Source organism: Dermacentor silvarum, chromosome 3 (assembly GCF_013339745.2).
Source record: "Dermacentor silvarum isolate Dsil-2018 chromosome 3, BIME_Dsil_1.4, whole genome shotgun sequence".
Taxonomy (NCBI): Eukaryota; Metazoa; Arthropoda; class Arachnida; order Ixodida; family Ixodidae; genus Dermacentor; species Dermacentor silvarum.
Window position 1 is genome coordinate 114,115,418 of NC_051156.1, and position 22,117 is coordinate 114,137,534.

Consider the following 22,117-nt stretch of genomic DNA (forward strand, 5'->3'; position numbering starts at 1 on the left):
CCAGTTGGCTAAAGGCAGCCGAGAAAGCTTTGCCCTTGCTTTTGCCTTGCAGTCCTCGCAACCAAGAAGGAGTCCGTTGCATGTGGGACCAGGGCACCCAGCTGCCCGTCCTCAAGGTATGTGTCTCCTGTTCACTTTCTGTTGCAGTGCTAGAAAAAGTGGACAGAAAACTGTAGCCTTGGGCCCAGCTCCTGTTTCTCACTGCAGCTGTGGCTGCTTTCAGTAGCTTTTCCATGCGCAGAGCTTTGCTTGTGCGAGAAATGTAGACACTCGTTGGCGTAGGGGTAAAAGAGAAATTGGCAAGGCAGCAGTGTGGGTGAGCTGGTTGGTCTTATACTGGGAAAGTGAACAGCACTAATGCAAAAGGACAGGTAGATAATGTGATAGATCATGCTGCGCTTACGTACATATTGCTGCAGGATGTCCTGCTTTGAATGTCCCTGTCCTTTCGGCACTATTCAGTTACCCTGTAAGGGAGACTTAAGGGAATGACATTGAGGATTGAAAACGATAGATGCATTTGACAAAAACTGGGGTAGGTTGTAGGTTGTCAACTGGCAGAAGAACTGCTGTGCCGGAATGGTGCCCTGTGCATTGCATGAAACTATGCTATACAGATTCTATGTTTTTGCACCCAGAATGAAGTTTTACGAGTTTTGTGCGGTTGCGGTTGTCTCTGTGCCATTTTTTTTTCTGTGTCTTGAATAGTGCTCAATATTAAGTGTGCAAGAGGTTACAAAGCTGTCGTCTAGCTAACAAAAAACATTTCTTGCGATACAACGAGGCTACAGCATTGCTACAGGCTGGAGGAGCATTGTACGAGTGCTTAAAAATTCTGCATATTTTTTACAATGTAGGCTAAAGGTTGAAACAGGCAGGCACGTACTACACCAAACATGATAATAAAATTTGAGCGAAAACAAGCCAGCAGCTTATCCTGAAGAGCCATTTATTTCTGTATCCCTTACACATTTGCAGGTTTAATTGTGTAGTCCAGGTCAGTGACTTGGGAAGCAGAGGGGAGACTGGTTATGATAAAGCAGGGTACCTTTGTAGGCATAGATTGAATGCTCGTTGTGGACAGTACATAGCTTTCTTTAGATGACATGGAAGAGCAAACGCGTTCCCATGCATAACAACTTCTTTTAAACTTTAGTCCTAATTAAACGGATGTTCGTTATACAGTAAACTTTAATTAATGCAACTCCGGTTCATTCAATTTTTTGGATAATTCAATCGTGAATGGTGGTCCCGGCCCGTGCCTATGCATTTCTATGGGCCCAAAGTTTCGTTATTTTGATCATAAATTTGGTCTAACCGGAAAATTAGAACTTGGCTCATCAGCACGCACCTTACCCCTATGTTGACCCCTATAGTGACCCTATAGTGATGAAGTTAGGAAATTTGCAGGCACAAGTTGGAATCGGCTAGCGCAAGACAGGGGTGATTGGGGATCATTGGGGATCACGCCTTTGTCCTGCAGTGGACGTAAATATAGGCTGCTGCTGCTGCTGCTGATGATGATAGTGACCCGATGGGACCCTGACATCATTGTTTTCATGCTTTGAGTGCTACTTGTTCTTATTGGGCGAACTTGTGCCCCAAATAACAAGTAGCACTCGGAGCACAAGAATGGCGAGCACAGCCGTTGGTCATAGAAATCTGATCCACGGGTCCAGTCCACTTGTTATACAATAAATTGCAGTGCATTCCAGAATAAATGCTTCAGCTCGCTTACATTCAAGAATGTACGACTACATTCACATTACTCATGCAATCTGATCAGACAGGACTCTTTGGACTACAAAGTCCATGACAACATGTGAGAATTTTCGCATGCAGTGGGGCACGTCTTGCACGGTTCAGCAAATCGATATCAGTGACGATCCGGGGACAAACAGTCCCCATCAAGAAGCTATACAATGTAGGCATGGTGATATATAATGCTTTCGTCACATGCAAACATGCTCATTAATCTGTGCTGATGCGCTTGTGCACCAAATTTGTGGGGAAAATATGTATGCGCACTTATTTGTTTCATTTTCATTTCATTTCATAACACCCCTCGCAGGACTGGAACCCATGGTGCCGCGAAATCCCCTGGGTGACATTCACGTCGCACCACCTGCGGACCACCCCGGTGGGCAGCTCCCACCATGACGTGGGCCTTTTCTCGCGTGCCCTGGTCGACGCAATGACGCAGCTAGACGCTGCGCAGGCGCCGCCCGCGTCGCTGGTGCGCTGCACCCCATGCCGCGTCCTGTACGAGCCCATCGTCGTGTGCAGCTACCTGGGCGTGGCCGCGGCCTTCCACAACACCACCCAGCTGGGCTTCTTCAAGGCGCGTGGCAAGGTCAGCTTCTGAGCTTCGCGCTTTTTTTGCTCCACCATCTCCTGCTCTGGTCATGCTGCCGGCGGAGCAGCACAAGCGCCATCGGTGGAGTGAACGACCAGGTGGACATGGGCTGCCGAGTGAATGAGCAGAACTATGTCTGTGCATGGAATTCCACACAGTGTGGATCGGCCCGACGGAGCCGGGCATCTGAGTTAGGCCTCGAGTGGTGGGCAGTTGACTGAACAACTGTGCAGTGAAAGCGAGCAGCTGGCTCAATGTTGAGGGTGAAACAGAAACTCCACATTCAGGCAGTTGGAACGCAGGAAACTTGAGACAGGATTGTTGGCGTTACACTGGCAGCGGCAGTCTGGAAGAACAAATGAAGACCAGGTGGCATGACAGGTGCCAGCCAGCGGTTCAGGTCCCAGCACTTTTTCTTCACTACACCGCGTTCATAAGTTCACAAGAAGAGATGACATACGCGTGTCAAGCACAACCCGGGGTTGCCAAGAATATGCGAGTAGGTAGGCGGATTTAGTTCTGGTTGCCGGCCATTGTGGGGTAGCATGGGGCTTCAATTACTTTCTTGGGGGGCTTTGAATGCTGTCCATTGTGGAGAGGATGGGATCAGGTAGAGTGGGGACCATGAGACAAAAAGAACTGTTCATGCGAATGATAAAACTGCAAGAAGGGATGAGCGTTGTCTTGAAGTTAATTGGAACCACCATTCCACACAGAAAGGGGTTATAGTATGCATTTTTGCTGGACCCTTGTACAGACTGCTCGGAGCACTCATGTATGTTCGATTTGGCGCGGGGACTTGTCGGGTGATCCACCAAGTCTAGCAGATGCGCCAGCAATGACCAAATGCAGCTCCGGGTGCAGTTTGTTGAAAATTCAGGGAGGCGATGGCAATCAGTAAAGCTGTGTTTGCCAAGTGGGCAGAGGCTGTTCACGCTATAAACTTCTAGATGGTGTCTTTCTTGTTATTGCTAAAGTGGGGACAGCTGTGAACCCTGCTTATGCTTTCAGCTATCAAGCATTTCTCATTCGTTATCCTCAAATTTGAGGTTTTGTGAACTTCACTTGGCTGGTGGGATTGGTGCAGTAGCTTGTGACGTGGCTGGTGGAGTTGTGCAACAGGTGCAACACCAGAGTATAATCTACAGGGCCTTGCTCATTGTGGAGCCCTTGATTGATTTGCACTAGTGCTTTTTCTGTACCATATGTGAGTGTTTGAGACACCGTACTGTTTGCTATCTGGACTCTGCCTGTGTGCAGACTTTGTAATCTGCAGCATTCCCAATGAGAACTCGCAACAAAGGCATGTTAAGTCATCGACTTAGTGGAAGGGCGCACAGGCATCTCATGCCGCATGTTGTCATATTGAAAAGGCTGCCCTCATACTAAGTCTTAAGCCCTAAAGGTGTGTCTATGACGAGCGCTGCAGTATGCAGTGCAGCAAAGACATGCCAACAACAGTGACTGCAGACTGAGCGAGGACTGCTCATAATGCAGGCTGCTGTCGTTGCCCTTTGTGGCTAGTATGTTATGTATGTATAGAAAGACCATTTGTCTAAGCTTCGTGGTTGCTTTTGAAATGCATTCTTTATGTTGGCATGGACACCACAGTGTTGATGGTGTTTCTCGGCCGTTGTTGATATTACGCCTGAAGTGGCATTGCCTGATGATCTCAGCAAGGGCAGCCACCAATGTCATGCCGATGTTGTGGATACGTATCACGGTAGTTGTAATTCTTATGGTTCAGTTACTTGCTAAGTGTCTTTGTTAACATCTTACATAGCATCGCCCACAAGCGTGTGCGGATGATAGAAGTCGCGAGAAAAATGCATCTTCCTTTCAGTGTCACTGTGCAACCTGAATTTGAACGCTGCAATGTGGTGACCGTACATTAAGTGTAGAATTTGGTTGCCTGCTCATTTGCAGCTGCTATAATCCACAAGCTTTCGTTGGTGTTATATGTCTAGCGCACTAACTACTTGTAGTTGTTTCTCATACACTAGTTAATGTTCGATTCTTGAAGATTCATAGCTGTGAAACTGATGTTGACTGAAAGGCCCGCGTTTCGAGTTCCATTTTGTCCTCGTGCCATTCTTTTTTGCTTCCCCAGCCTGTGTGCGGATGTAGTAGAATATGGGATTCTGCCCTCAGTGAAAGTGCATTACTAGTGGTACATTTCACTGGTCGCTTTTGAGCATTTTGTGTTGTGGTTTACATTCGGCCAGTTGAAATCAAGCACTCAGAACACATTCACCTAGTTCATTCACAGAGCCGTGCTCTTTCAGAGGACTCGGTGTTGCTCCCCCTTCCGAGATGGGAGCGTGACCAAAATATGACAAAATTCTGATAACGTGGCCTGATAGCTCTCGAACTATCTTGCTCACTACAGCTCTTAGAGCTGTCTTGCTATCACGCTGCCCCCTCCGAGATGGGAGCACAACCAAAATGCGACAAAATTTCGATACCATGGCTTCTTCAATAGGTCTGGGAACAGCTGAACGTTCATCTCGGGCATGCTTTCTCAGGCTCAAATGTTGAAAGGCCACCGCATCGCTGCCAATTGATTCAGAGCACTGTAAGAACCAGTCAGCTATATACCATTAGTAGATCCACTGCTGCTCTTTAAGTGTAGATGTAATAAACTGTTGCTTTTGAATGTCTCCTGTCATCGGTGCATTTGCTGTGATTGCCAGAAGGTGGTGTTTGTGCATGCCCTGCAGTGCGACGACATTGGTGCTTGGAACTTGCGTCGCCCTTCCAATGGGACTACCGGTTTTGGAACCCCTGTTGTCTCGATGCGTACGCCTCATGTCTTGTCTCGTGTCTCCCCTGGAGGCTTGCCAGCTGTTTTCAACTCTTCAGCGTTTGATGGTCCCTTTCTTACTGACTGTGATTGTTTTTTAGATGTTCTTGGTGCAATTTGCCCTTGACTTCTTGCCGCGATAACCCTCAGCCTCGCGCGTAATGTGGCAGTGTGTTCTAGCTGCGCGTGAAACCAGCGCTCTAAAGAGCGTGGCAGTGCGAATTATGAGCCGCACTCAGGACATTGACAGGAAGCTGCGTTGTTCACGTGTTAAATGTGCTCAGATCTGCCATGTTTTTCACCCATCTGATACCCATTTCTCTCTTTTTCTTTTCTTTTTTTCATAGTTAAGGTAGTGCATCCTGTAGTTGGTAGGTTACTTGGTCAGGCATTTATTAAAGGGTTTTAATAGAGTGGCAGTATGCCAACCTATGGTAAATTGCTGATTTTGTTAATGTGAGAAAGAAGATTCTCTTGTGCCTGCGCACTGAAGAAATTAATGTACTGCTATAACAACAATTAATAGCTTTGCTGGCCATCTGTAGGAAGCTTTACTGCAAGAAATGGAGCAGCCTTATTTCAGCAGCCACATTACCATCTCTTTGTTCTTTCACTTAGCAGAAAAGTTAGGAAAGCATTTTCGTGAAAGCTGTTGGTGCTCGATGCCTCGCCTAGGTGATTGAGTTGAATTGCTCATACACTTCTTGTGTCGGGAAGATGTTAATTTTTATGCAAGCACTTTTCATTTGCAAGCGTTGCTGTCTGTGTGCTTGGCATCAGTACGCCACATTGATTATTTGTTAGTTTAGGCCATGCTAGTTTAGGCCATGTGCAGCGTCTGTTGCCATAAACCAAAAAGTTGTTGTGTTTCGTAATCTATGGTAACGATAGTCTTTTGTTGAGTAACACATTCCTGCCTGTCTGTCTTGAGGGGTCACGGACATATCTTGTTGTTGCGTGTACACGTGAGCGTTTATATTCTGATGAATGAAATGGGATGTGCATAATGGTTTCTCGGTATAGTCTATAGCAAGTACTTTTGGAAAATTGCGGTGTCGGTGTCATGTAATTGCACGTTCTCGCCACCATAATGATGCTGTTGTGTCTCAAGTGTTCGGGTAAATGTAAGACTTAACATTTCCAGCACAGAGAGAATTCATTTCACTGTTGCATATTGACATTGTTGGAAGGTTGTGACATAAGTGGCCGGAATGATCATGGCAGTGATACCACAAGTGGGGTAGTCACTTGGGCCAGTCGTTCAAGGTTCACTATTAAGAACAAGTAAAACATTGGCAGACAACAAGAGAGACAAAGGAGTAGCAGGCACATGGGAATGCTGATGGTTCTATTTTCGAACATATGACACGTAACACTAGGTGATCCAAGCATAACATAAAAAGTTGAAATTGATCGTTATAAAGGTATAGACAGTATCATGATGCATTTTTCACAGGTGTGCATAGAAAAACATGACATTTGAAGTTTGGTTTGACAATTGTTTATTTGCCCAATTGATTACAGGACTGAGGAAAAAGTCTGCATTAGCGCGATCAGACTGAAGATCGTAAGAAAAGCTGTACTTATGCCAGATGTACTTGGACAGTGCGCCCGTAGGCCGCCGGGCAATAAGTTAGCAGAAACACTGCTGCAGTTATTGCTCAATGCAGAGTTGCTGGCTTTTGTTTGATTTTGTTTTATTCCCCATATGGGCCTTGCGGCAAATCGTCCTCTCAAAATAATAAAAAGAAAAGCAGCTTGAGAACAAGTTCGCCACTAGCTCCTATTACATAGACAGCAGTCGGCAATATATATGAGTTACGAAATAGAAGTGTAGCACAAAAAACAAGTGATCATGATTAAATATTCAGTGATTTCCAGCAAAGCATTGTACCTTAAGAATGGTTGCATTTGCCATCGATAGCTGCCAATTCATTTATATCAGTAGTTTGGACTGTGGAACACCATGCCAGTGTCGTAGCTAGGGGTGGCACACTGGGCACGTTCATACCCCCTCTCCTCACCCTCGGTCAATTCAGTGCGCCCCCCCCCCCCCTCGAACATAAGTTTATTGCTACACAACTGCACCACACTACACCTGTCGGCAATCAATGTAACTGCATAGGCAATAAAATTTTCTTGGTGTTAGAAAAAAATGTTGTCTTAGCATTTTTGTGAAAACTGCATCATGCTATTGTCTGCACTTTTCGAATGAATTAATATTTGCATTTTTTGTGCTTTTTTTGGGTCACCCTGTATGTTGTATATTCGGAGATCAGCACCATGGAGATCCAACAGCAGGTTTTACCTATCTCACCGTTTTCTTTATCATTGTTGAGCCTGATACGAGCCCCGGTGCATACGTTTAATATGTTTTACGTGTAGTGACCTGTGAGTTGTATGTGGTACTAGTCAAATACAGTCGCCGACCGTTTATTCGGACACCTTCGTGGCACCGCCACTCGTCTCATTGAAGTAATGTATAACCACAACGGATAGTTCGGACACTCTACAGCGTGCCGTTCGATTTTTCGGACTCCGGCGGCCTGGTCACATGCGACGTCGAACGCCACGATACGGTCACGACAACCTGGCTGCAATGTTTACATTTTGCTAGGTTGCCAGCACTGAAATGATGGTTGGATTACTGGTGTCTAAATCCATGCAGCACCTACAAGTTACAGTTGCCGATCTCGAAGGCTATACTTTTGTTGGCTGCACGTATTGGCTGCCGTGTTTTGGATTTAACCAGTCCAGTATCCATTGACTGTATACTGCGGCCAAACAGCAGGCCAAGCCAGTGTGTTTGGAAGTCGGTGCTTGGCCTTTGCATTGTCAGTGGTTACTTGACGTAGGCTTTGTCAACAGCTACCTTTCAAGTCTCGCTCTTTTGCTTTGTGTGCTAGGCCTGATTTGCTCGTCCAGTCGTCGCGTAGTGCGAAATGGCTCCGATGCCACCCGTGCCATCTGCGCCGATGAGACATGGCAATTACAAGACTGACGATGGCGAAGAAAGCAGCCATTATTCATCAGGTGGAAAGCGGCCGACCTCAATGCAAAGTTGCTTGGGAGTTCTCCATTTCGAAGCAAACCGTCTCCGACTACTTGAAGAACAAGGGGAAGATCCTGGAGGCAGCGGAAAGTTTCTGCGGGGAAGCAGAAAAATTTCCGCAATGGCAGCCATCCTAAGCTGGAAGAGGCCTTGAACATGTGGCTGAGCGCCACTGTAGCTAAGCGGATACCCATGTCTGGCGATCTGCTCAGACAAAAAGCAGAGACGCTGGCCCTGCGCATGGATATTACTGGATTTAAATTCAGCGATGGCTGGCTGCGGAACTTCAAGAAAAAGGTACAACCTGGCATTTAAACGAATGCGTGGCGAGAGTGGGGCTGTCGACCAAACCCTTGCGTCGAGCTACCGCGCAGACAAGCTGTGTGCACTGCTGCGCCAGTACTCTCCAGACAACTTCTTTAACTGTGATGAGATGGGCCTCTTTTATAAGATGTTGCCTGACAAGACGCTTGCTTTGTCCGGGGAGCCCTGCCACGGGGGAAAGCATAGCAAGGAGTGTCTGACAGTTGTCGTGGGAGGCAACATGTCAGCAACGGAGAAGCTTCCGCTCCTCTTTATTGGAAAGTCGAAACATCCTAGATGTTTTAAAGGGGTCAGGATGCTTCTTGTCTGGTATGAGGCAAACTCTAAGGCCTGGATCACCCAGGATCTTTTCGAAAAGTACATCCGGAAGCTTGACCGGAAATACGAGCTTCAGAACCGCAAGGTGCTCATGTTCGTCTACAACTGCGGTGCCCACGGGCACATAACCAGCCTGAAGGCAATTGATCTTGAGTTTTTGCCGCCAAATACAAGTGTATTGCAGCCCATGGACCAGGGCGTGATTAAGAACTTGAAGGTTCACTACCGATCGCACCTTTTGAATCGCGTGCTCTTGTGGGTGGACCGCGGCAAGAAGTACGTTGTGGATGTGTTCTCAGCCATCAGCATCCTGTCTGATGCCTGGAAGGCAGTGACGGTGGACACAATCCGCAACTGCTTTCGCCATGCAGCATTTGTCCTTGATGAGGACAGTGCCACAGGCCACGACCCCGCGGCTGAGCTGCCGCCTGACACGAACGTTACCGACGACCTCCGTGCCAGTGGGGTCGATATCCCCGCTGTTACGTTTGAACAGTTCGCTAACTTCGACAGTGCCGTCCTGCCCTGTGCCTAGTTGGATGATGAGATCGTCCGTCAGGTTCTGGATCCACCGCAAGTGAACAGCGACTCTGATGACGACGCACCGCCCACACCACAGCCATCAAGTGCGCACTTGGAGCAGGCCTTGACGATGCTCTTCTCTGCCTATAGTGATAGCCAGACACTGTCGGATATACAGGCTGACCTGATCGCACGTAAGCGTGCATCTGTACAGTCGCGCATTAACAATTTTTTCTGTCCACTGGGACCATAAAGGTACTTTTTTCTGGCGAATCCTTTTTTCGGACTCTCGATTATTCGGACTTTTCGGCGGTTCCCGTCGAGTCCGAATAAATGGTCGGCGACTCTATGTATGTCACTTTTTTTCAGGCAAACCTTCACTTGTGAATTAGTGCTTGTTTGTGTTGGCACTTTCTTTGCACCAGCATCACAGGCAGCCATGTGACAGCAAGAGGTTAGACTTGACAGGCTCTCCTCACTGGCTTCAAAGCTCGCGCGAATATGATAGCTCTGTTGTGTAGGTGTACTCTTGTGCCATAAATCAGATTTGTGAGCACTGCACAGTTAAGGCTTTTCCACATCAATGCATAGAAACTGAGCAGAACAGCATTGAAGTTTGTTTCCCCGCTTGTAGCTTCAAGCTGCACTCTGTGCAATGCCTGCCTGCAGTGAAGTGAATGACATGTGCTTGTCTTGGTTCCTTTATTGATAATGTTGCCCTCCTGTGCGTCAACATTTTAGTGCCTCCAAGTCTTTAAAACGAGCAAACGAACAGTACAGTTCACTGTTTAATGGGACGCCTAACCAGTACTGAAGCCATTATAACTGGAACACTTCCTTGCCTTATCGGACCGTAGTGGCTGATATAATGAGTTGGATGTATATTTACCCCTAAAAAGTTTGTTGGTGGGCCTTAATGCCATGTCTTAGGGATAATTAATCACAGAATACTAACTGTTTTGTTTTCTTGTGCACCCATAGTGCATGACTTTTCAAGTGACATTATTGTAAACTAAGGGTATGATTTTAGACCAGAATAAAGGGGAGGGGGGAGCTTTCACATGCTTTGTCTGTAGTTTGATTAAACAAACTTGTGAAAATTAAGTACTCTGCAGACGGCCTTCATTAATGTTCAACAACGTTTGCCTTCCCAGTTTTCCAAGTTTCAGTGAACCAGAGAACAGTAGTGGTGTTTTAGCATGAGCTGTTCTGTGTTCAGCTAGTTGCTGTCATGGCAGTTGTTTTTGGACTCCAGACAAAAAAAAAGAAAAGGAAGAAAGATCTAGCTTTTGTGTGAGTGAGAGTGTTGGCAGAGATGTTGCAGCTGTTCCTGATCTTCTGTCATATCTCTGTGGCTTTCAAAACCCTTTGACGTACATTGTTCTTGAGCTTTTCATTCCTCGTAAAGCCCAAGGTATTTTGGCTATCGGCTAGCTTCCAATTTTTCCAAGCTATGCTGACCCTAGCACCTGTATGACATTGTGTGATGTATGTGATAGTATGAATCTCTACTGAAGTGAAATCCTATTGATTTTTGTTTGCCATGATGATACTACAAGTGTATTCCTTGGATGCTTTTACAAATTAGAAAGCTACCCACCTTTCGAGATTTAGGGATTTTTGTTGTCATTGATGTTTGTATATGGTTGCTCCTGCAAACTGAGTGCTTGATGCTCTGACAGTTCTGTGATGCATGTGTAGTACTACTTGCAGACTTGTATACTTTAAATCATTTCTTAGCATCTGAAAAATGTTTAGCTGGACATATTCTTGACACCATAAGATTGGTGCATGTGCTCTATAATATGCTAGCTTTCTGCAGCATATTTCAGAGGCCTGCAGCTGCCATTGAGATGGGGCACGCTCATTGCATGCAGCTGTTTGCATTTAAGTGAACTTTATATGACGAGCCCGTTTTCATATGATCTCGTTTTAAGTGATCCGAATAAGATGCACTGTAATATTGTGCCCTCTGCAATAGCGCCCTGTGTGTGTGTTTCTCTGTCTGTCATCGTATTAACGCCTTTCTCTTCAGATCCTAATATCGCAGTTTTGCTTGTGTTTGCTGTTGACAGGCGTAGTGTCCATAAAAATGTTAGAGCTTTCACAAACAGTGTTTCAGTCCTTGAATGATGTTATGAGCCCCTGTTATGTTTGAGAAACTGAGGAGGGAAAGGCTTTTGCATGTTGAGCAAGCGATAGCATTGTTTATTCCGTAAAGTTTCGTATAAAAATCACTAGGTGGACATCTGGCCATATTGTCTACAGTAGCTGTAAGTGTGGCAGTTCAGACAGCATGGCAATGCTGTGTTTTACATACATGGATTTGCCCAAACTCCATCCTTTCGGCTTCAAATGACTTTGTGACGCTGCATATTGATTGCTTTCAAGGAAATAGTACATTATAAATGCAGCAATTGGCAGCGCTTATGCACGCATGCAGAGACATATTGCCTTCATGTTTTTTTAATACAGTGGAATCGCGATACGATTCTGCATTATCCGTTTTTCGGGATGACACGTTTCTTTTTCTTTTCCTGGTATAATACGATTTGGTTGGACGATACCCTTCATTTTCCAGTTCCCATGAAGATTGTATCAATGAGATTCCACTGTAATATGATTGCTTGGAAATTTGGGAATGTAAAGCACAATAACTGAAGTCACAAGAATGTCTGAAGCCAGAAGAATGACGACTAGACAAATCTGTCGACTATACCCACTACTATTGCCGTGGTGGCCAAATGAACACAGCACCAAATTTCGTTCCAATAAGCTTAGGAGGAAAATCTATGGTTTGTTCCTGTATAACGGCACGTATAATTTCTAGTTTAATGCTCAGGAAGATTTTTACATGAGCTGTAACGATGCATTGACCTGTCATTTTGTAGGCCACCTATTTGCTGAGGTGCCATGGTGGTGTTGTGCCTGGTTAGTGTAAACTGGCACTTCCGCTGTGTGGGGCATCAAAAACATCTCCTTGTAGTTGGTTACGAGCCAAACACTTTGTATATACAACGCTTATTCTGCTCTTACAATGGCTGCGTAGCCATGGAAGATGCTGTTGCGTGCATTTTGACCAAGTGTTTATGCTAATGTACGAGCTTTTTCGCAGGAGGTTGTCATTTAGGCAGTGGCGTGTCACCTCACACAGTGTCTAGAGATGAAAGCTTCTGAGCCACTTTCTGAGTGTGCAATATCTGTCTCTGCAAGCTAAATAATTTGACAGAATTGCTTGTCTGGTGGGGCAATTTAAATATATAAAGCTATAAAAACATGAGACCTGTCTCCAAGCTGTCTTGTGGGGCTGCTCCTTGCTCACCTGATGCACGGAAGCTCAAAAGGGCTCTTAGTGTAAGGCTAGCAATGTACGGCACAGTACACTGTAATACACATATAATTGTAATGTACAGGCTGTATGCACCATTTTGTTTCTTCAAAAATGCTGAAACCTGGTTACGCCTTCTTCAAAACAGCTTTTTTTTTTTTTTTGAGGATCGACTTGTGTGTAGTGCTCAGCCTAGTGGCATATCTGCTCATGCATGAGGAGGCTTCGTAACTTTTGGCAGGCTGCCTTTTTGCCTGTGCGTTGATTTGTTGAGCCGAGATCTGTTGTATACATGGGTGACTGCATTTATACATGCCTTGTAGCAAGCATTTGGCTCGGTGTGTAATATCTCAGTCCTTGCTGCTTCGCTCTCTATTTTTGTCATCAGTGTGGTGCAACTGGAGGAACGTGCCAAGTTGAGCTTGATGTTTGCATGACAGGATATGCTGTTTACATCACATACAGATGTATTCTATGAATCTTTACTTATTATGCCAATGCGTTTGTGTGATCTTAATAATCTTTCATCATTGACGATTTGCTGGCACTTGTAGCATTCTTTCTCCTGCAGACCGACACTGCTGTGGATCAGATAAGTATCAAGGAATAACCATGTCAAATTCCATTGAGAATCAAGCACGAGTGGATAGGAGCGTCATCATTTCAGTATGTTGTATCCCTGTCAGTTATTCACTTGCGTGCTTCAATCAATTGTGATCGAACTCAGGGCAGATCAACTATTTGCATAACTTCAGTCCTGCCCATCTAATTCACGCTTCACCAATTGCAGTCCAAATTCCGGAATACTCTTTAAGGCACCATCAACATACTCGGTTTGACTACGCTAGTGTTCATAAAAAAAGAAAACTCAGAAATAACTTCTAGAAAGTTATACTAAATGCAAATTAATAACATTTGGGATTGTTATTTTGCTTAGTATAGCGCATGAATTTGTAAATCTATGCTTGCTATTGGCTAAGAAACTCTGATTGTAGTAATGAAATCCAGCCTTGCCTTTATACAACTAAATGTATTTAACATCGCTTTGATAAAAATTGCCTTCTTTATTGTTTTTACTATATCAAATGTGCATTTGTGAACTGTTGTTCTGTGGTCTGGATGCATATGAACAAGATCTGGACAACCACTAGTCTGAACCATGTAGTTTGTAGATCACATTTGAAAGTATCGACACTCATTGACTTTGACTTGGATAAAAATTAAAAGTGGGATAGGGTGAAAGTTTACGAGTGGCAGCTATTGCACTGAGGAGCTGTATGCACTTAAAACAGAGCTGTGTCAGAACTGCTTTGAGGCACCATGTTTCTCCTTGCTGTGGCCACTCATCTTTTTCTGTTTGCATGTCACGAATACTGAACATATCAGTATAACTTCATTCAATTGCTGTGCCAATTACAGGTTTCAGACAAGAAAAACACTGTGGGTATACAGCTCTTAGGCTACGAGTTTCCTTGGCATCTGTTTCATTGCTTTAGTACTAAAAGCACTCTGTCCATTGAGCAGCACAAGTTTGTTTTTGTGCCCAGTACTAACAAAAGTGCAACCATTTGATTGTGAATGCCAGTGCTGGCTGTATACGGAGCACTGCTCCTTATACTGAACTGTCATTCAAGAGAGCTTAATGGTTGCGCAGAAAAAATTCAAGTTGTATGCAGCAAGATGTGATCGTTCTCAATCTGCTCCTTGCTCCTGTTACTTTGTATGTGTTAATATGAGGAGCTTACACAAGAGGCAGTGTCCCAACATTGGCGTTATGTTGATCCACAGTGTTGAAGATCACATGCACTTTTATTTTAGCATGTTATGTGAAATGCGCTATTGTCACTTAAAGTCTGATGGCTCCATGATCCACTGCCTTGTTTTTGTGGAGTTCCAATCATTTAGGGCCAGTGAAACTGCATAAATAATTGCGCAGCTATTCTTTATGCTATTTCTCCAGCTAATGTGTACAGAAATTCTGGAAGGAACACAGGAGTGGCAACCGTGAGATTATCATGGTGTCAGTGTTTATAAGTGGATTTCAATCGAATGAGAACATACCTAATCGTGACATTTTATACCTTTTCAAGTTGTTTTGTTGTCTAGTCACCTCCTGTACAAAAGAGCTTTTTCTTACATGCACACTCTTTTAAACAAGAACCAGTTCCATTGTCTCTGTAATACTAAATATTTGACAATACAGAAACATTTGATATTTTGGTCTAACTATGCTGAGCATATTTTTTTGTCTAAGACACTTCAGACTATCCAGTGGTTTTACTCAGAGATGGAGACTGGTTAAATATTGTTGTGGCATGGTAAATTTTGGGGCACTCTTTGGCTTCAAGCAATTAACAGAAGTTAAATGATATAAGGCATCATATTGCAATCGAAGTGCTTCATTTCTTCAGAGGCAATCATAAGTTTTCAGCATCAGAATTTCATCTAGCGTTAAATTTTTATAAGGTTGTTGTGCTAAAAACAGTGTTGCTGAGGTTATCGATAACTCTTTTGTGGCAGCTGCCTTATCATCCAAAGACATAATTTGCCATTTGGTACGTGTTGTGGCCTTTGCTTGCCTAATCCACATGCATAATTTTGTTATGTGCTGCTGCATCTTAGTATTTCGTTTCAAAATCACCTGTGTGTGGTTGTGCATTCAGTGTGTTCATTATTCATAAGATATTATACATTGCAATGCCTTGTCAAGGATTACGAGAGAACCTTTATTGGAAACTAAAGAGATGCCAAGGGCTGGCTGTGTGAAATGTATGGCCATTGGTTGGAAAGCTCTTTTGGTTTCATTTTATTACGATGCATTTCGATTTTACAGTGTCACATGTTGTACTTGTTTGAAACTGTGGGCCAATGCTGGAAAGATGTTGTATAATGGATAAGGTATTATTTCTGTAAACTGCCATTTTGCTTGAGTTGCACTTGGGTGCCTGTGTGAATTTCTAAAGTACTATTTAGGATATGTATAAATATTTTTACATTGTTTTGTTCAGCATCAGGCTAAACATTTCACTTTTGCACTTTTCTTTAAAATGGCACCCACTGGTGCGAAGACATCACTTCATCTTTCATCAAGGCTGGTTTATGGGCGAGCTTGGCATATAGCATGTGTCTTCGTGACATGCATACTCTTTGTATTAGATGAGTTACTATTTTTCTCATGTTGATTTTTTGTTTTCTTCCTGTTTTTAATTCTGGGTATCATGTTCCTTTTAAATCAGATATTTTTATATAGGGCAAGATTTTGAGAAATGTGCGTTTATAAAAGTTCTGTAATATAGTCCACACTGAACTGATATAGAACTTCTATTCGTGGAAGGCACTGACGGGGCCAGTTGACGCTTTGACTTAGCCACCGTGTAAGAATAGACAGGTATCTCTATAATGCTGCCTGTCTCCAGAGTGGGCTGCCTAGGACTGTGTTAACGCTTCCTTCCTCCTCTGGCAGGGGCGCTACAGTGTTGGGGGCATCATTTTCTGTCTGGTAGTGGTGTGAGGCCTATCGGTCATGTATTTTGCTGTGAAACACCCTTAAGGCCCAACCGCATGCACGCGATATTCAAGCGACACGACAGGCACAACCTCTCGCGCTGTCGTGTCGCGCCGTGGAGCAACCACATGAACGCGACATCGCGAAAAAGAGTAGCGACGAATTTACATTGTTGTGCAAATAAATGTTATCATGCATGCGTAAAGAAATCTCAATTTTATCAAAAGGTCAACGTTTTGTCTAGATTTAGTTAACCCTTTGAAGGTCGAATTATTTTGAAAAAAAACTTTCCCAGATGGTCAAATTACTTTATTGCGGATATTGAATGTACAAAATGTATAAAGTCGGGAATAAATAGTGAAAAAAAAAATTTGAAACAGTATTTTGATGTCGGCATCACTCAGAACTCCAAATGTTCAGTAATATTTCAGAGTGTGGTATTCCTTGAAACACGGTTCTACGCATAGCGCCTTATCGCAGTCGGCACACCAAAAACGCGTGTCTGTTCTCCTCTTGGGGCGACGAGTTGTGTTGGCACACACGACATCTTCTCTGAATGCGGCTGCCTTGGGCAGAGGTCTGAGGCACCCTCTGAGCGAGAATACCTCGTGAGCGGCGGTGATAAACAAGCTAAGAGCAGCGCCAATCAAGGTAGAAATCAGCTTCTGCCGCATCTGCAAGAGTGCCGACAAAGAGAAACTTACGTTTCGCGCGCCTCCATTGCGATCATTCGGCGTAACCGAAACCGCGTTGCCGCAGAGAGCGAGAATACCTCGTGATCGGCGCTGATAAACAAGCTAAGACAGCGCCAATCAAGATAGAAATCAACTTCCGCCGCCCCTGCAAGAGAGTGCCGACAGAGAGAAAACTCACATTTCGCACGCCTCCGTTGCGATCACGCGACGAAACCGAAACCGTGAAAGGGGTGTTGCCGCAGCCTGCGCGACGCACGCGCTGAAACTAGAAATCAGTTCTGTTTATCTCCGCTAGAAGGTAGCACAAATGTCAAACGCTTCTTGTAAGTCCTAAAAGGTGGCAGCACCTCCCGGTGAGCATGCATCGTCATTATGGCGCGAAATTTCAAACAGAGGATCGAAACCGTACCCGTACGGCAAAGACCTTGCGGGACAGAAAACCGCCGCCGTACAGATACGGCAAAAACCTTCAAAGGGTTAAATATGCTATCATCCCCAGTGGAAATCCGTCCCATGCTGCCAGCGTAAAATGCCGTGGCGCCACCTGGTGAAAAACACTTTCTCCACTCTCGGTGGCATCTTCAGGCCTAACAGCATCAAAACAAATAACCGATCTCAATAATAATGACAAGAGAGCGCCGATACTTAGTCCTCAGCTAGCGATGAGACGAAGCGATAACTGATCGTACTATTTATTTTTTTGCTGTCACAGCAGAGAGTAAGTTACAAGAGTGAATTCAGATCGAAGCGGGCAGACTGATTGCTGCCATGTTGTTGCGCAATCGCTGTCCCCAGTGGATGTCGTCGTGCTGACTTCCGGGCGACAAGCGATATTTTTTGGCTGGCCAGAGACCGGCGACACGAGCAGCGACAGCGACGAATCGGTCTCCGCGACGGCAGAACCTGTCGCTCGTCGCCGTCGCTTGTCGTTGTCGCTCGAAAATCGCGTGCATGCGGTTGCGCCTTTATAACGAGCGATGTTACTTCTGAGGCACTACTAGCTCTTGCCCATTATTTATTGTTGCTTATGCGATTTGTGAAGAAAAATTGAATAAGTAGCTACGAACTACAAAACGAACCGCCTCTTGAATCTCGATTTGCAGTGCAGTCATCCAGGATTGTACACTGTCTTAGTGCTCTTCAGCAAGTTTTCTGCCTTTGCATGTCCAGATGTGCTGGTGTTGCGTGTCAAGTGAAAATTGCGGCACCGTCTCCTCGATTGTGCATCAGCGTGCAGGCAGTGATAGACACATACTGTGTGGTCAGGGCCGTGCGCACATTTCTGTTTGGACGTATAAGAGTCTTCAGACTTTCTCATTTGTGAGTGTGGCACCGCAGAGCAGTATTTTCTTCGCTTCTCTACACATTTTTCTCATCATAAACAATTGCTGTAGCGTTATTTTAGGTATCGCGTGCTTCATGCAGATTTTAATATCTGCCGAGTTGGGAAATGTCTATACAGTCATGGTAATTTTTTCTTTCTTTTCGCCCCACCATGCAGTGTTAGCATTCAATAGACAAGTTGGGCACTACTCGGTGTAAAAAAAAACTTGACTAGAGTAACTGGGAAGTTACGCTAAATAAGAGTAGCTAAGATTATAAACAGCTTAATTGCGCAATTGGCATGCGTGCTAACCGCGCACCAGTTGCTGCACTCGGCAAACCACGGTCCTTTGGCTTCTGTGCCCAACTTGAAGAATGGATCAGTTGGTCTTTTATTCCTCCAGCTCATGCATTTCGGGCACTCTGCGTTATTTATAATTTTTGTATGCACCTGATGGGGCAACTCTAAAGCCAGCATGTGCTCTCACTTCAACATGGCGAACAGTTTTCTAGAAAAAAGAAGGCATAAGGACCATCTACATTACATTGAGAAGAGCAGTTCGGAGAGCCAGTTGGCAGTGTGACCATTAATCATTTGGAAGTTGCCTTCCTGTGCATCATTTCGCGTGTTATCATAAAGCTGAAACCAGGGCCTAGTACCCTTGGGAATTCTTTAATTGTGCTTTAATTGTTCTTTAATTGTGCACAGCTCCAAATCAGCTGAATAAAATACCATTAACCTTGAACAAGATCTTGGGACCATGGCGTCGAATCGCAGCTACAAAAGGCCACAAAAGCACTGCCGCGATTTCTGAAAACTACCGGATTAAGTGACAGTCTGTGATCCGGACTGAGTGACCGTCAGTGATAGAGCAGAGATCTGTTGCTACGTCGGCGATATCCACAGCGGACTATATTCTTCTCTTAACCTTTCTCTCCCCATTTTCCTTCCCCCAGTGTAGGGTAGCTAACCGGGCTCATTCCTGGTTAAACTCCTTGCCTTTCATTTATCATTTTCTCTCTCTCTTTAATTGCGGCTTCACAGTAATCATTTAAGCAAGACAGGTAACGTTCGCATTCAAGATGAACAGCACTTATTACTGCGGTTGTTTGAACGCAATATTTTCGTTCTGTTGGAACTTCTCCACATTTTTATACATGCTCACAGCGATTGCAGCTAAGACTTCAATGCTTTCAGGCTAGAAAATGATGCCTCCTATCCTCTTGTGGCCCTAGTGAGGGAGGTGGAAACTACCAAGGAAGAAACCGATTCCCAGGCATCGTTGAGACACCTGTCTATTCTTCCACCGTGGACTTAGCCGAGTCAAGGTGTGCTTTCAAGTATGAATGGGGTAGACTTAGTTCATGGAAACGAAGGCTCGGATGACTCTACATGATTAAAGTGTTGATTGACAAGAAGGAATGTTTGTAAGAGGTATTATGCTAGTTAATGACTATGCATAGTTTATGCCTCTTGTGGATACATGGGCAGTACAGGGTCCTCTGCTTCCCAATACACCATTTTCTACATAGTAGGCAGTGCTATGAAGGCAAGAGCTAGAGTGAACTTGGAACCGAAAATTTGTGCACCACATGTAAAAACAACATATACGAATGTTTTAGTATACAATGAAGTTTAACAGTAATTTCATATGCTAGAATCAAATTTACAAAGAAATTAGTACATAGAAGACGTCGCTCATCTGAATGCACTCGGGAACAGACGGAGTTTCACATTAGCATGACCGCACAGCTTGCACAACTTCCATTGTCTGACGCAGGTGCTTGGGAGCAATACATAGTGCATCATGTACTGGAAGCACGAAAAAGCACAAACAATGTGTGACCCGACAGATATTAGCTGCACGATTTAACTACATCTGCGACAGGTGCCGCAGATCAAAAATACACATCATGCATTGAGATCAAAGATATGAGAGCTTGTGTAGCTTCTGCAACATTGCCTGTCAAGTATGTAACAGAGTGTAGCCGAAGTAACTTTGAACGACTGAGCCACAGTGGTCGCTAGCAGGTGTAGGGCAACTGCTGACGTGCATCTTTGCAGAGACAATGTGCTCTTCCTAATGTGTTGCCTGGCACTGTCTGGCAGCATTGACTGTGTAGTGGGCTTGACAGAAACAATTTCACTGTCATGCACTTTTTCTTCCATGTTTGCTTTTCCTGAATGCACCTGCCGGTGCTGTAGTGTAGAGGTGCATTTGATTGTTTGATGTTGTACAAGCGTCGTCCTCCCATCCGTAGCTTCCTGATGTGTTCACTGGTTAGTTGGCTTGCTAAGAACACTTGCTTGTGTCTGACTTTTTTTTGTGCTGTGCTCTGGGATACAGGAACCCAGGTGAACGCAAATGCCTTAAACCCGATGGCTGTTAAACTGCACAGCCTTTTCTTCCAGTGCCTGCATGGATGAACGCATTCCCGCAAATACCAAATAGAGCGCATATCTAAGTAATCGAATGATGTAATTTAAACCATTGTTGTTTCTTCCTTCTTCCGGTGTGGTTATATGAATCTATCATTGTTCTTGACTCTTCTGTCTATTTCAAGAAAAATAAAGTTATTTTGACCGGACCTTGATGCTGCGTCGTGCACATTCTTGTGATTGAGCACCAAACTGTGCTTGTTGCACTGGGAGTGGCACTGGGGCCTCTGGTTCCCTGGCTTGGATTATTAGCTCACTAGCTTGGACGATGCTAACACCCCTTGTTAGACAGGTCAAAGAATGCTGTGTGCTTTCTGCGGGGTACCTTGGGACGAATTTTCGGCGTGGCATAACCCAGCGTCAGCACTTCTATTGTACTATGTTCAATGACTGCATTGTGGTTATTCACAATGCAGTCGTAGTAAAAACATGTCTTATCTTATCTAGTTGTCATACAAAGGGGGTATGGCATGGTAAGCACTTCGGTCATGACTTGAGCAGAAACGGCTGAAAACAACGCGACGTGAGAAAGGGGCAAACGACGACGCTGACTAACAACCAAATGCTTATTCTTTCAAGCAGCATATATAGTGTACTATTTTGAGATAAAGACAGAAAGGGGAATATGGGTGGAAGTAATAAGGAACAAAATCGCTAATCGGAATGATACCTCTTTTGGAAGGAGTGAAATGGAAGGAAAGCTTACGCATGCATTGTCACCCTTTTGAAACTGGTACACTATACGAAGCTGTACACTATGCAATGTGTACTAGTTTTTTTTTTCTTTTGCTTGCTTAGACAACGTTAGCTGAGACGCCCTTTATATGTTACGAATGGGAGCAAAGCAGTCACTAAATATTTATGCCCAGTCAACCTTTTGCTTGTCCTTCAGGGACAAGTATAACGTTAGCTGAGACACCCTTTATATGTTACAGGGAGCGAAGCAGTCACTAAAGATGCCCAGTCAACCTTTCGCTTGTCCTTCAGGGACAAGTACGTTGCATCAGCACTGTAACTTTACATAATGTTTTGAGTAAGGTAACAATGCTTCCAACCTTTTTCATTGCACTCCAGAAACAAGGTGCAGTGTCTTCACTGACGTATTGCAGTAACATTGCAACTTCTTGATGACGCAGTAAAATATACTTAAGCCTATTGAGGAACATGGATGCTTAAGGGCAACAGTAAAAATTCTAGTAGCTATAGAGTGCTTTGCCGAACGACCTCTGTCGCATTAAATTAAGGATGAGCTTAGACTTCGAACAGCAAGCACGTGTATAGTTGGGTCCGTATGTTCTCAATAAAAAAGTCTAAATAAAAAGTAAAAAAAAAGTTTAGGACGAAAGACGAAGCATAGATTGTGATAGTAAATTAGTGGACAGCTATACGAAGTAAGGGTAGTAGTTTTATCGGCCGTATAAACTTGTAAACATAGACATACTAGCTAAATG

General features: G+C 44.4%; 2 protein-coding genes across 5 annotated transcripts in view; both read left to right on the forward strand.

Moving 5' to 3' along the window:
• Positions 1-6,932, forward strand: part of LOC119445712 (tumor protein p63-regulated gene 1 protein-like) — a 43,962-nt gene extending 37,030 nt beyond the window's left edge. For both annotated transcript variants that reach the window (XM_037709994.2, XM_037709995.2), the window contains 2 exons: positions 53-116; positions 2,072-6,932. In XM_037709994.2, coding sequence (XP_037565922.1) covers positions 53-116; positions 2,072-2,365 — 358 coding nt within the window. In that variant the 3' untranslated portion in view covers positions 2,366-6,932. The remainder of the gene's footprint in view (positions 1-52; positions 117-2,071) is intronic.
• Positions 6,933-8,152: 1,220 nt separating this feature from the next.
• LOC119445713 (tigger transposable element-derived protein 4-like) overlaps positions 8,153-22,117 on the forward strand; it is a 342,546-nt gene continuing 328,581 nt past the window's right edge. The window contains exons 1-2 of one of the 3 annotated variants that reach the window (XM_049663544.1): positions 8,153-16,859; positions 17,026-20,815. In XM_049663544.1, the coding sequence (XP_049519501.1) occupies positions 8,480-9,388 (909 nt within the window). In that variant the 5' untranslated portion in view covers positions 8,153-8,479 and the 3' untranslated portion in view covers positions 9,389-16,859; positions 17,026-20,815. Of the gene's footprint in view, positions 20,816-22,117 lie in introns of those variants that run through there. The other 2 variants (XM_049663545.1, XM_049663546.1) reach the window with 2 other exon arrangements.